The 17019-nt window shown below is 42.1% G+C and overlaps 2 protein-coding genes across 2 annotated transcripts in view; one reads left to right on the top strand and one right to left on the bottom strand.

Annotated features, from left to right (window-relative positions):
• Positions 1-737: 737 nt before the first annotated feature.
• The window catches only part of LOC139214508 (SPRY domain-containing SOCS box protein 4-like), a 45924-nt gene continuing 29642 nt past the window's right edge, over positions 738-17019 (bottom strand). The window contains exon 3 of the mRNA XM_070845379.1: positions 738-1801. Within this exon, the coding sequence (XP_070701480.1) occupies positions 1674-1801 (128 nt within the window). The 3' untranslated portion in view covers positions 738-1673. The remainder of the gene's footprint in view (positions 1802-17019) is intronic.
• On the top strand, positions 13287-14913 carry LOC139214727 (GTPase IMAP family member 7). The gene is made up of 2 exons (XM_070845643.1): positions 13287-13345; positions 13820-14913. The coding sequence occupies exons 1-2, from the start codon at positions 13315-13317 to the stop codon at positions 14884-14886; spliced, it is 1098 nt and encodes a 365-aa protein (XP_070701744.1). The 5' UTR covers positions 13287-13314; the 3' UTR covers positions 14887-14913.

Below are 17019 nucleotides of genomic sequence, written 5' to 3'. Positions count from 1 at the left end.
GTGTTTCTTCTTCTGTCCGCTCCAAAGAGGGTTGTGCTTATTTAGACAAGTTGATTTCAATCCACCAATCAAGATTATGCAACATTTAAGGTCAAATTGGATTGAAACTGGTGGGTTGTTTGGGTAAATCTGATCAAACGACGTCGTCACGTCCCGATGAAGCAGATTAACTGAGTTTTTAAATGTTTTTTTAACTTTAATTAGTGCTAATTCGGTTCTGAATATTTAATGTTACAGAGAATTTTTCAAGTTTCCAGGAGCTTTAAGAGCACTGTAACAAATTTACCACTTATCACTTCACATGCACAATGAAAAAAGAAATCTGTTTAAAAGATATTGAAACACTTTAACTGAGTGAACTTTAAGTTGTTTAGCAGATTGTTGTGTCAGATCAGACTATAAAAAGGATTATTTCACCTTTCAGCGTGGAGCAAAAGAAGTAAAAAAACAAGAAATCTCTTCTACATTAACAGTGATCATGAGACCCTCCTCATGTTTTCAAGTTTCGTTCAGGCTTAACTGCATGAAGGACACGATGAATAAATGTATTCTATTCTGTAAACAGAAATGCTTTACATAAATCCCAATGTGACGTCTTGTTATTCTGTGCTTGTGCATTGTTGGACATTTCAGTATAAAATACGCAGAAGACTAAAAGAATAGTTCTAAAATGAAGTAATAAATGATAAAACTCATAGGTGGGAACTGGTGGTGAACTTCTCTCATGCTGACAGTGGTCATTAATTAGGACTTAAATGACCAAATAAATGTTAATATCCATCAGTGATACACTTTTCATCCTTCATATCATTAATTTTCAGCTCCACTGCTCCCTCTCACGCACCAGCTGCTAAACACTGTACGAGCATTGTGAACGTGGCCGTAACCAACTCTTACGTAACCAACTGTGAATGACAAAAAGCTATCACTGTCGCTGATAGGTGACACTTATTCTAAGTCTGAAAGGGGCTTAACTCTCATTAAATGTCTGCATAAAGCCAAGAGATAAGTTCGACGTGCTAATTTCTGCTACTAAACCTTGATCTGCTCTGTGTGCCGTGTGAGCTTTTGGTCGGGGCCCCGAGTCGATCAGATAAAAACACAATTAGTGCTAAAATACTTTTGGACTTCTGAGCTCTGTAGCCTGTCACCTGTGCTAGTGGAGACTATGAATGCACACTACGGCGTCCAACGACAACGATATGGTCACTGACTGTGTGTCAGAAAGGCCTCCAGGGATAGGATTAATGTGCTTCCTCAGCGCAGTTTTTATTCTCATCACTAGGTGGCGGTGGTAGTCTTAACACGGTCACCTCTTAACCACACCGTGCCATCGGAGGATGGGTTTTCTTTCTGGGTGTGTGAGACACTGATGGGACACCATCATCAATAATTTATTTCAAGTCAAAAACAAATGAAAAAGCAGCTGGAAATCCAAAGAAAGCTGGTGCTGTCCTGTTCTCTGTTGGAAAGCCTGGACCTCCTCCATCAATTTGTCCACCACCTTCCTCTCCATCCATCTTCAGAGCTGTGACGCTCCCACTGTGGACACTCTCCCACCAGGCAGCCCCTCTTTGCTTCCCCTTAATTAACTTCTTTCATCCCTCCATCGTTAGACGTTCTGGTGGTCTGGTGTGTGTCCTTGTACTCCCAGTTGGCTCTGCTGGTGGCAGTCACTGGTATTGGAGGTAATTTTTGAGGGACTGGGGCAGAGGGAGGCTCTCGATCTCCTGAAGCCGCTCCCGACCCAACGCCAGGCGGGCCGCACGGCGACACAGGTCCATCAGGGGGAGGGGCTCGGCTGAGGAGACGGACAGAGAGAGATGAAGTTAGGACAGGACGGATGTGGTGCATTGTTAGAATGTGTTTTTGGGGAGCAGTACGTCATGTCTGGGTTTGTTGATACTTGCGAGAGGAGAAGAGAGAGTGATGATGCACACCTTTAAATATTTCAATGTCCTCCCAACACACACACACACACACACACACACACTCGCTACCAGTGACACCTACTTTTAATGTCACCCTGACAGTCTTATCTACTTTCTAGGGAATATTTGGGATTTAGAAAACTAGTATAAATATTTGTGTTACATGTTCACTTTCCCCTCGATACTGTGAGCTTCCTGTCAGCCTTTTTTTGACCTTCATTTTCCCACCAGGGTTAAGGAGGTAACAGATACGGGAGGCTGTGCTCTGAGGCTGCAGGACTCACAGACCGCAGAGGGGAGGAGGCGGAAAGATGGTACCTGAGTCGTGTAGTTGTTTAATAGTCCACAGTCATTCGGTCTGAACGTTATGTGGCATTAATGAGCATCTCCTCTTGTACAATGTTACCTACAAGACTCACAATTTCCCCAAATCTTTTAAGCTCATCATATCATCAGATTTTGAATTTGGATTAAATCCAAACTTTCAAACCCAGCACTGATAAGATCATTTTTCATCTCTTAAATGTCCCACATAATAGATATCCAAGTCACAATTCTTTACTAAGAAAATGCAAGAGATCAATTAATTATCAGATTTTTTTAAATTCTGAAATCTCCATATCTGTCCATTGCCCATGTACTAAAAACTATTTCACTGTTAAACATGACTGATCGTTACTCATATCAGTGGTTTAGTCCATGTGCACCTCTACACAGATGATCAGGTTTTAATTAAGTTAGATAATGAGAAGTACAGAATCAAAGAGGATGATTTGTCTGAAATCTAGTGAAAAAGTGGATTTATTATAATCATGTTCCTGTATCCCGTTTTCTACATTCAAACAATCAATCAATCAACAAAACACACACTGCAAACATGAACCTGCTCCTTTAACACCAGTTGACGTCTCTTTGTCCTTCTCCCTTCATTGAGTGCTAACAACTTGGCCTCGTACTGTAGCTTCTTCCACATGGATTTTATAGTGTCATCAGTTTCCATTAATAGTAATGGCCGTGTCTGATTGGCCTAATTACACAGCAGAGTGGGAGGGAGGAGAGGGACACGTTACAAAATGAACTCCATGATCCCACACCACCTCAAACCCTGCCACCTGAGGAAACACTTAGTCACACTCTGAGCTGAACTGTACATTCAAACGTCCCCGAGCACCGTGACCCCCACCAACACAGCGGCACCCAATCACCAGAACAACAATGGACGTCCTTCAGATGGAAGAGGGGGGAGAGAAGCAGTAAGAAGTAAAGAGGAGGGACGAAAAAAGACAGCTTCAAGGCCAGGTTCCAGGTTATAATGGGCAAAAGAACAGAGGAAAGCCTACAATCACTTGAGGAGCAGAAAAAGGACTCCTGGAAGAGGAGATACCCTCCAACATATTATCTTCATCATGTAGCAGGCTGTAATTAGTGGTGCGTATCTTATTTTGGACGTGTGAAGTGCTTTGGGAGGATCGTGAGCAACATGAGAGCACAGCTAGTCAGTGTCTCCCTGCTGTTCTTGTTTAGGAAAAAACACACACTGCCATCACCTGACGTACGTCGGGACGTCCTTTACCACCTGCACCTCACTGTGTGTGTGTGTGTGTGTGTGCGTGTCTGCGTGTGTATTCAAGGTTAAACCAACAGGGTAACCCAGACATCCACTCCATCTCTACATGTGTGTCCTTGCAGTGTGACTGTCACATTAATGCTCGTCCACACTCAGAGAAACCACCGCTCTTCACTCACAATGACCCGTCGCCAGTGTTGGATTTTAGTTCGACCTCCGTTTGACTGTCAATTACGCTGCCATTATGAGAGCTGCTCTCATCACATTAACAGGATGTACAGTAGACCAGCGCGTTTGTGTGGCGGCATCAGAGACAGCGAGCTGCCGACAAGTGATTGTGGGTACTCGAAGTACAATGCACACATCTGGGGTGCAACTAATGATTGTTTTCATTATGAATCAACCTGTTGATTATCTTTTGACAAATTCATTATTCATTTCGGGTATTCAGTCTCAGAAAATAGTGCTGCCAAGGTGCTGCCTTCAGACTGCTTGTTTTGTCAAGATATTCAGTTTATAGCTACATTAAACTGAGTGTCTGGCATTCGCTTGATGTTTTTAAGTAAAGTAGAAGTGAAACACAGGGAAACCCCAGATTATTATTAGCAGCTAATTAAGTGGAAGAGTCCAATGAAACCACAGAAGACTGTGAAGGCTCTGAAAAAGTCTGCTTGAGGTTATTGCAGCTAAAACAGTTTTGAGTGTTGGTGAGAGCTCTATCAGGGGGAGCAATTTTTTACCAAATCAAATTCATTTTGGCTTAAGAGCTCCGTTACAAAGAGAAAATTTCAGCAGACGATAATGTCGTCTCATCTGGACAAAACTCTTGGAGAACTTAAAAAATAACAAACGTGAAAAGTACAAATTCAGTAATTTTGGTCTCTGCGACCAAAGCAGAGATTTAAAATAGAGATTTAATTCTGGAGCTTTCGTTAGTGAGAGGACAGGAAGAAATCTAAGCACACCCAAATCTCCAGGAGGAGACATTTCTATCTACCAGATAATGTCAGGACTACTTTCTATGGAGCCTATATCTATGTATTATTAATACCTCCATTAATCCAGTGACTCCTAATGATTATATAATGTATTATAATAGCTTCTATAAGGCTTAATCATAATGCATTAAGGTGTAAGCATGACGGCCATCAGATGTTTTTGTAATACTGCATTTACTGATTTTTGGAATCAGATTTTTGGAAACAAGTGTCACAGATCGACTTATCACATGTTACGTTGCAAAGTTAATGGCAAACAGCAGCCTCATGAGCATTCATATGACATCGTGTTTGTGGCCACCTGATGACTGCAGGTCCAATATTCACTCTTAGACTTTTAGCTCCAGTCTCCACCAACCTTTTAATATAAATATTTACTGTGTCTGTGTGCTGTTGGTTGCTGGGCAGGTTGTGTGCGGAAGGTTTTTGGAGCTTTGTCTTCGCCAAAAACAGCTGCCTGTGCTGTGGGTTTAAACAATGGCGATGAGAGTAGCAAGACTGAGCAATAGAACAATGAGCTGCAAAACCCTGAAACTCTTGGTTGAACTAAAGGGGAAAGGTTGAGTCAAGTGAAAATTATTTGTCATTTTGAGCCCTTTCATATGTAAGTAGTTTGATCCACTGTCACTGTGAACATAATGATTATAACAGCATAAATGTTTTAACCTTGTGAATTACAGTGACCATACTGGTGCAGCTATAAGGCATCATATTCCATTAGAAAAGCTTATATGATCTTATATATGTATTACACATGTTACAGTGTGATATGTAACTACCTCCATTATAAATGCATGAAAGAGTGGGCTCCAGAGGGCGTGTTCATAACATTGTTAGCTCCAACAAGCTCTGGGTGATACAGTAGCTGCTACTAGCTAAGTTGCCATCGTTGATAATCTACATCAATCATCTGCTGCCCTCCAGATGTGTATAATGGCCTTGTATAGCATTATATGAGTAATTAGCTGGACTTAATAACTCCGATAGCAATACTCAGTGCATTAACGATAAGATTTATTCTTAACGACACATTTTCTATCATGTTTCATCCTGCCAGCATCTCCGCAAGTGGTGAGAGAAGCTAATGAAGAGCAAAACTGAGGATGATCAGTAGCAGGTCATTTATCCCTGGATCATTACACATTCAGTGCATTAAGAAGAATTACACTTCAAAATGCTGCAGAACTGAATATCATCACTGTGGGTGCATTTCTTTACCTATAGTTCACCGGTGAGATAAAGAAGATCTGACGGTGATTACTTTGTTAGTGTTTCTTAGGCCAGATAATATGTTTTAGAGTGTCATTGATCTCTACAGACTTAATTAAAAGAAAAAGCATTAAAAAGGAGAAGATGAACACGAATCACAGTAGTGCTTCGCTTCTTTGCGTCTGAGCCCTTGTTGACGGCACTGGGAATCAGACAGGCAACCTTTCAGCAACTATTTGTTTTCTCCACAAAGTGCTGCAGTTGATTCATTTATAGGACGGAGGCAGGGAGGGTGTTACTGATGAGCACTACTGGACAACATCAGATTGGTACAATGTGTGAAGTGATCCCAGCGAGTGAAGAACCTCTTCTCTGATGAGACATTTTATATGGATATGAATTGTGACCCCGGGTCTGCTGCGACGGGAACAAGAAGTAATAGGGGCACACGAAGCGACGTGATGCCTGTAATGAGATGCAGTGCACAGCAGTACAGAGCAGGATTTACTGTCTGTAGACAATGATAATGGGAGAGAGGGTGAAAATGGCAACGACAGCATCACTTTTATGATGGATGTAAAAACTGACCTGAGGGGAGGGCTGGGAGCTAAATAAAGCCTGACAGATGAACAGTGAGTTTAAAGGAAAAAGTAGAGAGAGAGTCAGGAGAAGAGAGGAAAACCTTCAAATCAAACTGCAGGAAATACACTGCAGCTACTATCCATTTTAGAGAAGAAGCTCAAGTGGTTTGACATATTAGTACATCAATGCTTCAGGTGTCTGACATTTAAGAGTGAGACATGCAGCTACTGGCTGGAGGATGTCATAGCAGGGTAAAGCCTGGGAATGTTGATACAAAACATTTTCCCCCTTCCTCCAACACGGCCACATAGTGTCGGCTTTGTACTGCTAAGACATCCATTGCTTTAAAATGTTCAACATTTGTGAGGACACTGCTGTTAAGTTTGTATTTCAGAAAGTGAAAATCAGTAAGCTAGGCTAACTAGCTTCCAGCAAAGCCTTGTTAGACCATAAACTCCAGGAGAGTGTATGTGTTGCGACCAGGCGACAGCCATAATCCGCTGGGATCAGCAAAATACCAACCAAGGAGGGCTCCTGATGCAAGATCCCTTAACACCACACCCCTACACATACCTGGAAACCAGGACATGAACCAGATACTCTGGGGCCAGGGTGCTGGTAGGGGTCAAAGTTAAGCCCTACCAGCCCAAAGTGGAGACTAACCTTTATGGTCTGGAGCAAAGTAAAAATAGTTCACCAAATCAAATTGGTCTCCCTGTGCTTGGCCATAAATATTGTAATTCTTCCAATTGGGAAAAATTCCTCAGCACACTAGTGTCAATAAAACCCTCTATGATAATGAAAGGTAACACGTTTAAAATTCTGTTTAAAACTCTCTGGTGGATCATTAAAGCTGCTTAGAGAGCTCTTAGCTGTATTTTATGCCAGCCATACAAATATAACATTTCAAAAGAAAAGAAAAAGAGGACAAAAACAGGAAACAAGCAATAAAATTGGAATTGCGAGAGGTAACATGAAAACAGGAAATGCGCCTCTGCGCATAAAGCAAAACCCCCGAAAAAAAGGAAAACATGATCCTCTCCTCTTTCTCTTTGAAGTCTTCCTCCTGGTGCCACGGCTCCATCTCATCTGTAACAATACACTTCTCTCCTCTTCCCTCCCGCAATGCTGCTTCACCAGCAAGGAAGAAACCTCTGTCTGCTTTCTTCTCTAGTATTTGTTGCTTTTCTTCTCTGAACCTGTTTGATACTCTTCTTCTTCCATCTCTGTACTCTGCAAGGTCAGAGTGTCCAATCCTCTCTGGCACATTACAAATCATCGATGTTGGGGGAAAGTATTATCTCCGAAATGTCAACAAGAGACAGAAAACAGGTGTGTTTAGCTAGATGACAATGCAGTTTTTATCATTATCTGGTTGGGTTTGGAAGTGCTTCTGAGCCCAAGAGGTTGAAGAATTTAGAGGAGCATGTAATCCTTTAATCCTTTAATTAAAGTCAATATAATATGAAATGAACAAAACTGTAATTACGAGGCTTTCACACGACAACAGTGGTAAAAGTTGGACTTATGTACGACCCCAGTGCTTGCTCGTAGGCATGTGTACATAAACACAGAGTAATCAGTTAAAGGTTAAAATTACCAACAGCTCAATAATGTGACCTCTGGTGTATTTCACAGCAAAGCTGAGCTGTTTCTCTCCTGATCTCATGCCAAACTATCGATCCACTGCAATGTTTTTTTAGCACATAAAAAGGACAAACATTTACACAAAGAAAATCCACAAGCTGTCTCGCAAAACTGTTGACAGGTAGAAAAACAGACGTAAAGGGCACATATACATGCAAGGTCATGAATACAGGAAATCAAAGTGACCAACTCCCACATCCCCAAATCACAGCGGATTTGGAGAAACTCAAATAGTGTGAAGTAAATAACATATGCAGATGCCGCGAGCTGGGTCAAGGGCAAATGAGCCTGATAGAGTCGCATTCAGGGCTGGGTGCTGAATTTCACTAATTATTGGTACCACTAGAAATACCGAAAGGCTCCCTGGTTTCATAAAAGAAAGGTTTACATTTATATTCTTCAAAGGTTTGGTCTCAGCAACAAAACTCTTAAGTACCAAAAAACATATCAAAAAAGTGAGATGATACCCAGCTGGACTTGGCATGATCTATCTGGTAAGACTACTCAAATCATAGCAGGCACAGCTGCATGGCAGATGTTGAAATAAGAGATTTAGAGGAGAATTTCAGGATCATCATGTTTTACCTGTGTGTACCCATCAGAGCAGCTCGGAGCTGTGCAGACACTCCAGGGTACCACTGTTTCAGCTACTATAGCACGTGATACCATTAGTATTTGTCCGCTAGCTTACAAGAACAATAAAACAAGAGAAGAAACAAATATAAGAGGATATTCTCCAGCTAACTGTTTCCATAAAAGACAGTTCTACAGATGTGGCATATGTCTGTCACTTTATGGTGGCCTGTGCTTGACCCAAATAAAAACCTTTTCACAAGAAAGACGGATAAGTTAGCTAATTGGGTAGCTACTTCAACAATTCTCTGATAAGAATCCATCTTAAATTGTCATATTGACTTTTCATTTAATCCTCTGCAGGAACTGGAGAAGTGAGGAGCTCAGGGGAGGAATTTCATTGCACCAAGACAAAAAAATTAGTTCTAAAAGCCTCAAATCTTTACACAAATTAAAATTTAAGTAAAAGGTAGACCAGAAATATTATCAAATGCACTTTGGGACCAGTTAAACCTTATCTACTCTACTTTACAGCACTGCATGCTGACCAGTGACTGATCTCACTTTCAGTCAACAGCCCTTACTGAATGCACACCTGAGACCATGACTCTAATACTGAATGTAGAGCAACATAATGCAGTGTGATAACTATGCAGCCTGGGCCAAAGATCTACCAATGAATGGCAGCCGTGCTGGAAAAAGAGCTTCATAAAGTTGTAAATGACAGGAAAGTAAATTCTGAGTATATACAGTTGTATTGAGAAAGTGAGTTGTTCCTCCTATAACCTTATTCAAACTTCACTTAAAACAAAAACAGCACAGTAAAGGAAAGGATTAGCAGGAGGAGGTGTAGCTTTACTCTTTGAGTGCAGTGCCCTCCTTTTCACAACACACAAGACGCTGAACTCTGACAAACGCCAACGTCCTTCAAAGCCACTGAGGGAAGTTGGTGTTATCTGTAACTACTGTACCTCCGGTGGTGTCCTGTATCCTCTTCTCCAGCACACCGTGTAACATCAACAGTTTTCAGGACAATCACACTTAAAGACACACTGGGGCAGCATGTTGTGCAGTTCTAATGCAATTATGTTGCTACAATCCACTGAGCATTTGTTAGAAAACCCTTTTGTACTAAAAAGGATGCAGCCACAGGGTGGGAGGACTAATGGCTACAAAAAAACCTAGTTGTACTAAGTTCGTCCCACACAGATTTAGGAGAGGAGGGTGTGATAATCCTTTTTTTCTGAAGTCCTCCCTGAGAAAACTCCATCTTGAGATATTTGGCTAAAGCTAACTTTGGTGCCTGAATTATTTGTGCAGATCTTGTGGTATGAGTCATATCTTACCAGCCACATTAGTGTCACACAAAAAGATGGGCACTGTGGGCAGAGCTGGCCAGTAGAGAGGAGTTGGTGGTAATATAAGCCATGCCAGTGTTTCTTTTTTAAGCCCTGTTCTCTCTTTACCGTCCTGCATTACTGTAAATCCACGGCTCACCGTCTCCTCTGGGATGAGAGGCAAAGTGATAAGAGAAACAGGAGGAGGAAAGATGTGAAGGAGAGGGCAGGAAACTAACGGGAGCAGTGGAGGATGAGGAGGACGACGACTGGGGTGAGGAAGAGAAAAGAGAAAAAAAGCAAAGGAGATGAAGCAACTCTTTGATGATATGACAGAGGAGGACGGACACAAAGAGGAGAGAGGGTCAGATATCCTTGACAGTCACTCGTTACAGGGAGGTGCACCTTAATCACAAAAATGTCAATATCAGAAGAAATCTGTTGGTATGATTTACTAAGCACACAATTAATATTCCACTTGATCAAACATGATGAACCATCCTTCATCCCTGAACAATCTGCAGAGAAACTGCTGCTGCTGATCCACTGTGACATTTTATTAGTGTGCATGATTCAAAAATGCCAAAATGAGTTAAGATAACACAATCTGACAGTGAATGAGTGCAAACCTTTTTAAGATGAGAAGAAAAGGGCAAGCTAGTGTAATTAAAGCTGCACTCCTTAATGTTTGTATATGAAAAATAAAGGTGACGATGTGAAGCGTCTGAAATCTGAAGTATGTTACTTGTAGGACAACACAGGATCATCACCAGGCGCCTCAGCTCTACATAGCACTTTAGCATCTTGAAGCTTGTTGTTTTGGATTTACTGCCCACAACTTTCCCATTGCAGCCCTCATCAGCCTCATTTTCAACAGCTAGCTGGAGAATAAAGGGCAGCATTGTATCAGTTACATATGCATGCTATGTGTTTAAATGATAGTGTACCGTAAATAATTGGAATAAAAATGTGGTTAGAGTTAAGAGTCGGTAAGATAGAGGGGAATAAACTGCAATAACTTTCCGTTTAATTCATTCAAGAGCTGAACGAAAATGTGTATTCTGCACATGAAAGCCTTCTTTTTATATTAGAAATTGCTGCAAAAAGCTGAAGTTCTCCTCCTATGTCTTTGGTAGTGCAGAGGGTAGAAAAATAACCTTTTAAAAAGCAGAAACATCAATAATTTATAGCAGGTAAAATGATTCAGGGACAACAAAACTGTTCAAGAATGTGGGAATAAATAAATCATTAAATCTACATACATTCTGTGGATTAGACCAGTGTTGAGGTGTGATGGGCAGTCTCATTAGACAAGGTCACCTGATGATATGAACGATTAGAAAATTGTGTGTGTGTGTGTGTGTGTGTGTGTGTGTGTGATGCAAGAACAAAGACAAAGCAGATGAAGCTGAGACACAGACGAGGCAGAAAAGATCAGAGAGTAAAGATCCAGACAGAACAGAGAAGAACACACAGAGGGAGGAGAGAAAAGTCAGAGGTGAAAAAGAGGAGAGACACGGGGGAAACTTTGCTCCTGCTGCCTTTGCTTCAGTGGATTATGCTCAAATGAAGGTGGGAAAACAATCCACACACACACACGTGTGCATTAACACGTACACAGGCATGAGCTCTCACACGTGTGCACACGCATGCTCACATGTGCACACGCGGGCTCACACCACCAACCTGACAGATAAAAACCTGGCTGATCCTTCGCTGGCTTTACTTGTCAGGTCAACAGTGTGTGTTTGTCACACACAGACACACACACACACACACACACACACTGAAGCAGCACAGGGAGATCAGAGTGAGGCTTGAAGCGGTGGAGAGGGTAGAAATCAGTTGATTTACAGGAGGAGGTGAAATACCTTCACTTCAGAGTAGAACACAACTGTGCATTATGTGTCATTACCACTAATGCTCACCTCCACTTCCACCTAAAGTACAACCGACAGCTGAACACAACATGTTCACACATGCTGTCTGGAAGTTGCCCAAAGTCATTCTGAGTAATGTCGGAAATCACTAACTGAAGCAACCTGATGATGCAGGTGGATACAAAGAGGTAAATTACAGCATCTCATCATAAATGAATGTACTTGACTTTTAAATATGAGTGAGGACCTTTCTTTAAACTGCAATTGCAGCAATTTATTATTGCACTTCGATAAAGTTCCTACACTTAAGGATGACTACTGCACAAAAACAAAAGATGACACATGCACAAACACACATGTTCAGAGTAAACTATAATCTGTGACGCGTTCTGGCTCGGATTACAGCTGCAGACAGACCAAACATAAGAATGAGAATGAGAGAGAGACGGGAACAAGAGCAAATTCACATAAACAGATCATGTGGACGAGCCTTGAGATAAATGAGCCGCGCTGCTTTAAAACACTGAACTGTTTTACGATGTTATGGCCATGATGGTGGGAGGAGATAAGTAGCACGAGGCTACTGTAGACAGCTGAGAAATCAACATGTTGAGGAAATGAAGATTCACATCACTTCGTTTGGTTATTATAAAACAGAAAATTACACTTCCTTTTGTTACAATGACTATATTTTGATGCATCATTTGTCAAAATTCAGGTCAAAGGTTACAGTTAATGGCATCTTATATGTCATAGTTGCTAAATATGTGCATGCGTGTGTCAGAGCATTTAAATTATGCTCTACACTGTTATACTGTTGCTCGGCCTGCCATCCAGGGTGGGGCTTTGAATTCATTCAGTAGTAAAAGACAAAGCAGCAACAAGTTTTTACATGTGACACTCTTTCTCTACACGCACGGAGACTCACATACAAACTGTGAGCACTGGGTTAGGTGTTCATCTAAAATAACAACATGTTTAAGTAATCAACGCATTAATTATTCCATTATTGCTGATCACTGTCTTCACAGGAGTATTACATCGAGCAATTAACTTATTGCCCTTGAATTTACCGTCTATTTAAGCTCTGAATTAAGACGCTGTGCTTGGTTACTGAGCACTGAATAAGATCATGTCTACTGTCAGGATGTAGACAAAACCTTTGACGCAACTCTAGATAGAAGATCTTCTGCTGTAATGCAACAAACTTTAGTCCATGCTGCTCATCAAAAGCAACTCAGCACGCAACACGAGTTTAACAATGACAGACCTTGGGCTTCCTGAAAGTCTGAGCATCAATCATCATTTATTAGAATCATAAAAGTTTTGATTGTTTTATTTTCCTCAAGAATGCAGAGTCGGCCATAAAAACTGGGAGGTGCTTCAGTCAACGTGTTGATAAAAGGAAAGTGTATCAGCTAGGCCATCAGATAGTAAAGTAAGTGAGGAAGAAAGTGCAGTCAGAGAGAGAATACTCAAACAAGACTTCACGTTCACATCCTGTGAGACCAGTTTTATCCATCTCTGAGGTAGTGCCACCCTTACTGTGGAGGATTCCTCAAGGAATCATCCAGAAGAAAGAAAATCACGATGGGAAGCCGGAACCCACCAGGAAATGTAGGTATGTTGATTTCTAAACCTGAGATACAAAGTTTTCTCAAATGCTGGCACCATATGCAACAAATTTCAGCTGGGATTGGCTCCAGCCCCCCCGCAACCCTTAAGGATAAGCAGTTGCAGGCCCATCAAATCTGCAGTCAAATGCAACAGCAGGAATATGTTAGGAACAAATGTTTTCTCACTAAAGTGATCTTTACTAAACCTTCCACGTCCTCTGCAAAGACACTGGAAGGAGGAGGAATAAAAAAATAAGCCTAAAAATCACAATAAATCTGTACAAGATAAAGATGGATAGATTTACTCTTTCCAGTCAGAGCGTTTTTTCTCAACCTTTCATAACTTCAGTAATTGATCAGTCTATAATGAGCACACAAGACAAGGCTAAATGCCACGCTCACAAATCTTTGGAATCAAAGACGGTTTGAGCGGTCTGCTGCAGATTAAAAGCTTCTCCTCTCTTGTCCATCTCTTTCAGCCTCACGTGAACTTAAAATCTTGCTGTTTGGCCCGAGACGGACCGGCAAGAGCTCTTCGGGTAACACCCTGCTCGGCCGGGGGCAGGTTTTTGAAACCAGAGGAGGCGCAGCCAGTGCAGCTGCCAGTGCCATCACCGCTGGATGTCACGTGACTGCTGTGGACGCACAAGGTTGGGCTTTATCTGAGGACTTTGTGCCCCAAGAGGAGAAAGCTGAACTGGTGAGAGCATTGTCTCTCTGTGGACCTGGAGGGCCTCATGTTGTTCTGTTAGTGATCCCTCTGCTGGACTTCACTGAGCCTGAGAGGAGAGCGGTGGAGAGGAGGATGGAGATCTTGACCCCTGCAGTCTGGAGACACACGATGGTGCTGTTCACAGGTGGAGACTGGCTGAGGGGGAGGGGGCGCAGCGTGGAGGAGTACATCGAATCGGGAGGCCCCGCGCTGCATTCATTGATGGAGAAGTGCTGCTATCGATACCATGTGTTCGATAACAAGACAGCTGCCATTCGCAAGCAAGAGGGAAGAAAACAGGAGGTGAATGGAGGTGCGAAGAAACAGCAGGCGACTTGGTGGAAGAAAAATGACAAGGGGGCAGGAAGGAAGAGCGCAGGAGGTGAGACAGATGGGAAAAGGGAAGGAGAGCAGGAGCAGGTGAGAGAGCTGCTGAGGAAAGTGGAGAACATGTTGCAGCAGAACGGAGGATGGCACTTCTCCCTGCACATGTACCGAGAGCTGGAGGAGCAATGGAGCCGCAGAGAGCAGAAAGTGAGGGCTCGACTGGAGACAGAGACAGATGGGGGAAGTGTGAGGAGAAAACAACAGACAGCAGAGATGAAGACAAACATGGAGCCAGAGCAGAAGCAGAGTTTAGAAACAAAAGAGGAAGAGGAGGAAGATAGCTTAAGGACCAAACAAAGGAACAAGGACCAATGTGTGGAAAGGAAGATGAATAGAGGAGAAGATAGAGAGGAGAGAGAGAAGGAGGCGAAAACTGGGATGATGGCTCCATGTCGGCCTAATGGGGGTCAAAGGTTACCCTTTAGTACAATCAGGAGGCTTGCCTAAAGTAACTATGATCAAAATCACTGATTTTTTGTCCAGCTGAACTGCTGCAGGGTCTGTAACACCTGCAGTCACAAGTGAAACACTTATTTCATGCTGTGACACTGAAACCAGCGTTAAAACCTCACAACAACTGTGGATCCCCACACTGCTTCAGAGGCAGGACTTAAAATATCATATAAGAGCCGTTTCCTGTATGAAAATGTGGAATGTTACAGGAGTAGTTTGACATTTTGTGACATCGTGTCTGTACTGTCTGTGAAACTACAGCTAGCAGCCAGTCAGCTAATCATAAATTAAACATCTGCCCTGCATAATAAATAAAGATCCCTTTCTGCTCAATGCCCTGTGTTTGGACTCTCTGCTCTGTGGTGACTCTTGTTGGCAGGCTTTCATAGTAGGACTGCTTAAATGTTATTGGTTTTGCTTCTAAAATCATCAGTGTGTGATGTCAGACTTCATCTCTCTCCTGAACTATGTACAGCTCATTCCCAGACACTGGGAAGACTTATGAAAGGTGAGAATATGCAACATTATGTCGTACTACAGTAATTAAAACCTAATTTTCTTGTGAGAGAAACACAAAAAAGAAGCTGTTATCATACAAAAACTAGAGAATAAACTTAAACAGGAGAAGGGTTGCTGAATATTGAGGTTGTAATCATTACTCGTTTAGAATTTTTGCATTTTCAATTTGCAAAACTGAGGTAATCACTGTCACTGCACTGCATACATGTTTTTTTTTTGGCAGAACTGAGGAACGTGTGGTCTATCACCCATTTCATTACATCTGAACAAATTGTCAATTGGCTTCAGGGAATTGCTGTCTCTCCTCGGCTGACACAGACAGTTAATCCTCATCTCTGGCTCACAGTCATGATGCCATGCAAGGGCAGTTGCGTTGTAACCAACGAGGTCAGTCTCAGCCCAGGACATCAGGCAGGGCCCGAAAAGCCCATTTCAAATCCACAAAATCAGATTAAAAAATATCTCTATCCCTCACACTGGAATTGGTTCAGTTGGTCCAAACTGTACAGTAATTATGAAACGCTACCAAAATGCCCAAACGCCCTAAGCCTCGGAGTCAGTGCTTTCTCATTTTTTGGAGCAATAAAAAGATTTTCAACACCGTATTAATTTGTGAGGAGCATCAGAGTGAAGAGAGCGTGCAGACAATACATTTTTCCTTAAGCTGCTTCCTTTAATTAGACATGGAAAGCCGCGGTGACACTAATTTGGTTGGAGAAATCTTCTGTGTGTCTCCACACATGAGCCACTGAGAGAAGCAGTATGTTTACAGGGTTTCATTGCAACCTAACACGACACCAGATGCTTTCAGCAGTCAGTTCCTTCTGGTTAGGCTGTGTAAACTATCAGTGGATTTATTTGCGAGTGTGTTTGGTTGGGATCAAAGCCTACATGCATGTCTCTGGACAGCACGTCTGAGTTTGGTGCCAAAATGTAATTAAAACACACATACTTTAGATCATGTAGCTGGACCCTGCTACCCCTTTAAATATTCATATCAAAAGTGCTAAAAACTAATTTTCTCAGTCACTTTCTGTCTAAGGACAATAGGCTCTTCATGAACACATGCTTATCTGCCAAAATCAGAACAGTTTTAGTTATTCTACATGAAAGATTTCTGTAATAGTGCTTTGTGTTCATTTCTCATCCGTTTGAAGTGATGCAGCAGATTAGCTCAGTTTTTGAGCATTAAAGGGGAACGACTGATATTACACATCAAAGTCTATTTACAGGTCTTGGGGACCACATCCGTATGATGTGAAAAAAAAGTTGAATAAAGCCTTTTGTGGCTCCAGAGGGAGCAGCATGAAATCTGATAAAGTGGTCCGTTAGGGCTGCAGACTACGGGTCTGAAAACAGAAAGACATCTGAGGGTGTGGAGTTAAGAAGGAGTGAAGGTGATACCAGACCGCTGCAGCCTGCTCCTCATCTCGGCTTGACGTGAGTGGCTCAAGGCGACATTAGCAGCTCCTAGTGTGACACACCTGAATCTCAGACTCAGCTGGTTGAACCATGAATAATTATTAGTTATATAGAAAATTCTTAAACATTTCTGAGATTTCTAGGAGTTAATCTTAGTGTGACTTGATTTGACTTGAAACGAACAAA

This window comes from Pempheris klunzingeri, chromosome 15 (genome assembly GCF_042242105.1).
Source record: "Pempheris klunzingeri isolate RE-2024b chromosome 15, fPemKlu1.hap1, whole genome shotgun sequence".
Lineage (NCBI taxonomy): Eukaryota > Metazoa > Chordata > Actinopteri > Acropomatiformes > Pempheridae > Pempheris > Pempheris klunzingeri.
This window is presented reverse-complemented; position numbering and strand designations above follow the sequence as displayed.

What these genes read in the sequence shown, in the direction of transcription:
- LOC139214727 (XM_070845643.1), top strand. Translation starts at nt 13,315, where the DNA reads ATGGGAAGCCGGAACCCACCAGGAAATGTAG. An exon ending in GAACCCACCAGGAAATGTAG is followed by an intron (nt 13,346 to 13,819) that starts GTATGTTGATTT and finishes CATCTCTTTCAG; the next exon opens with CCTCACGTGAACTTAAAATC.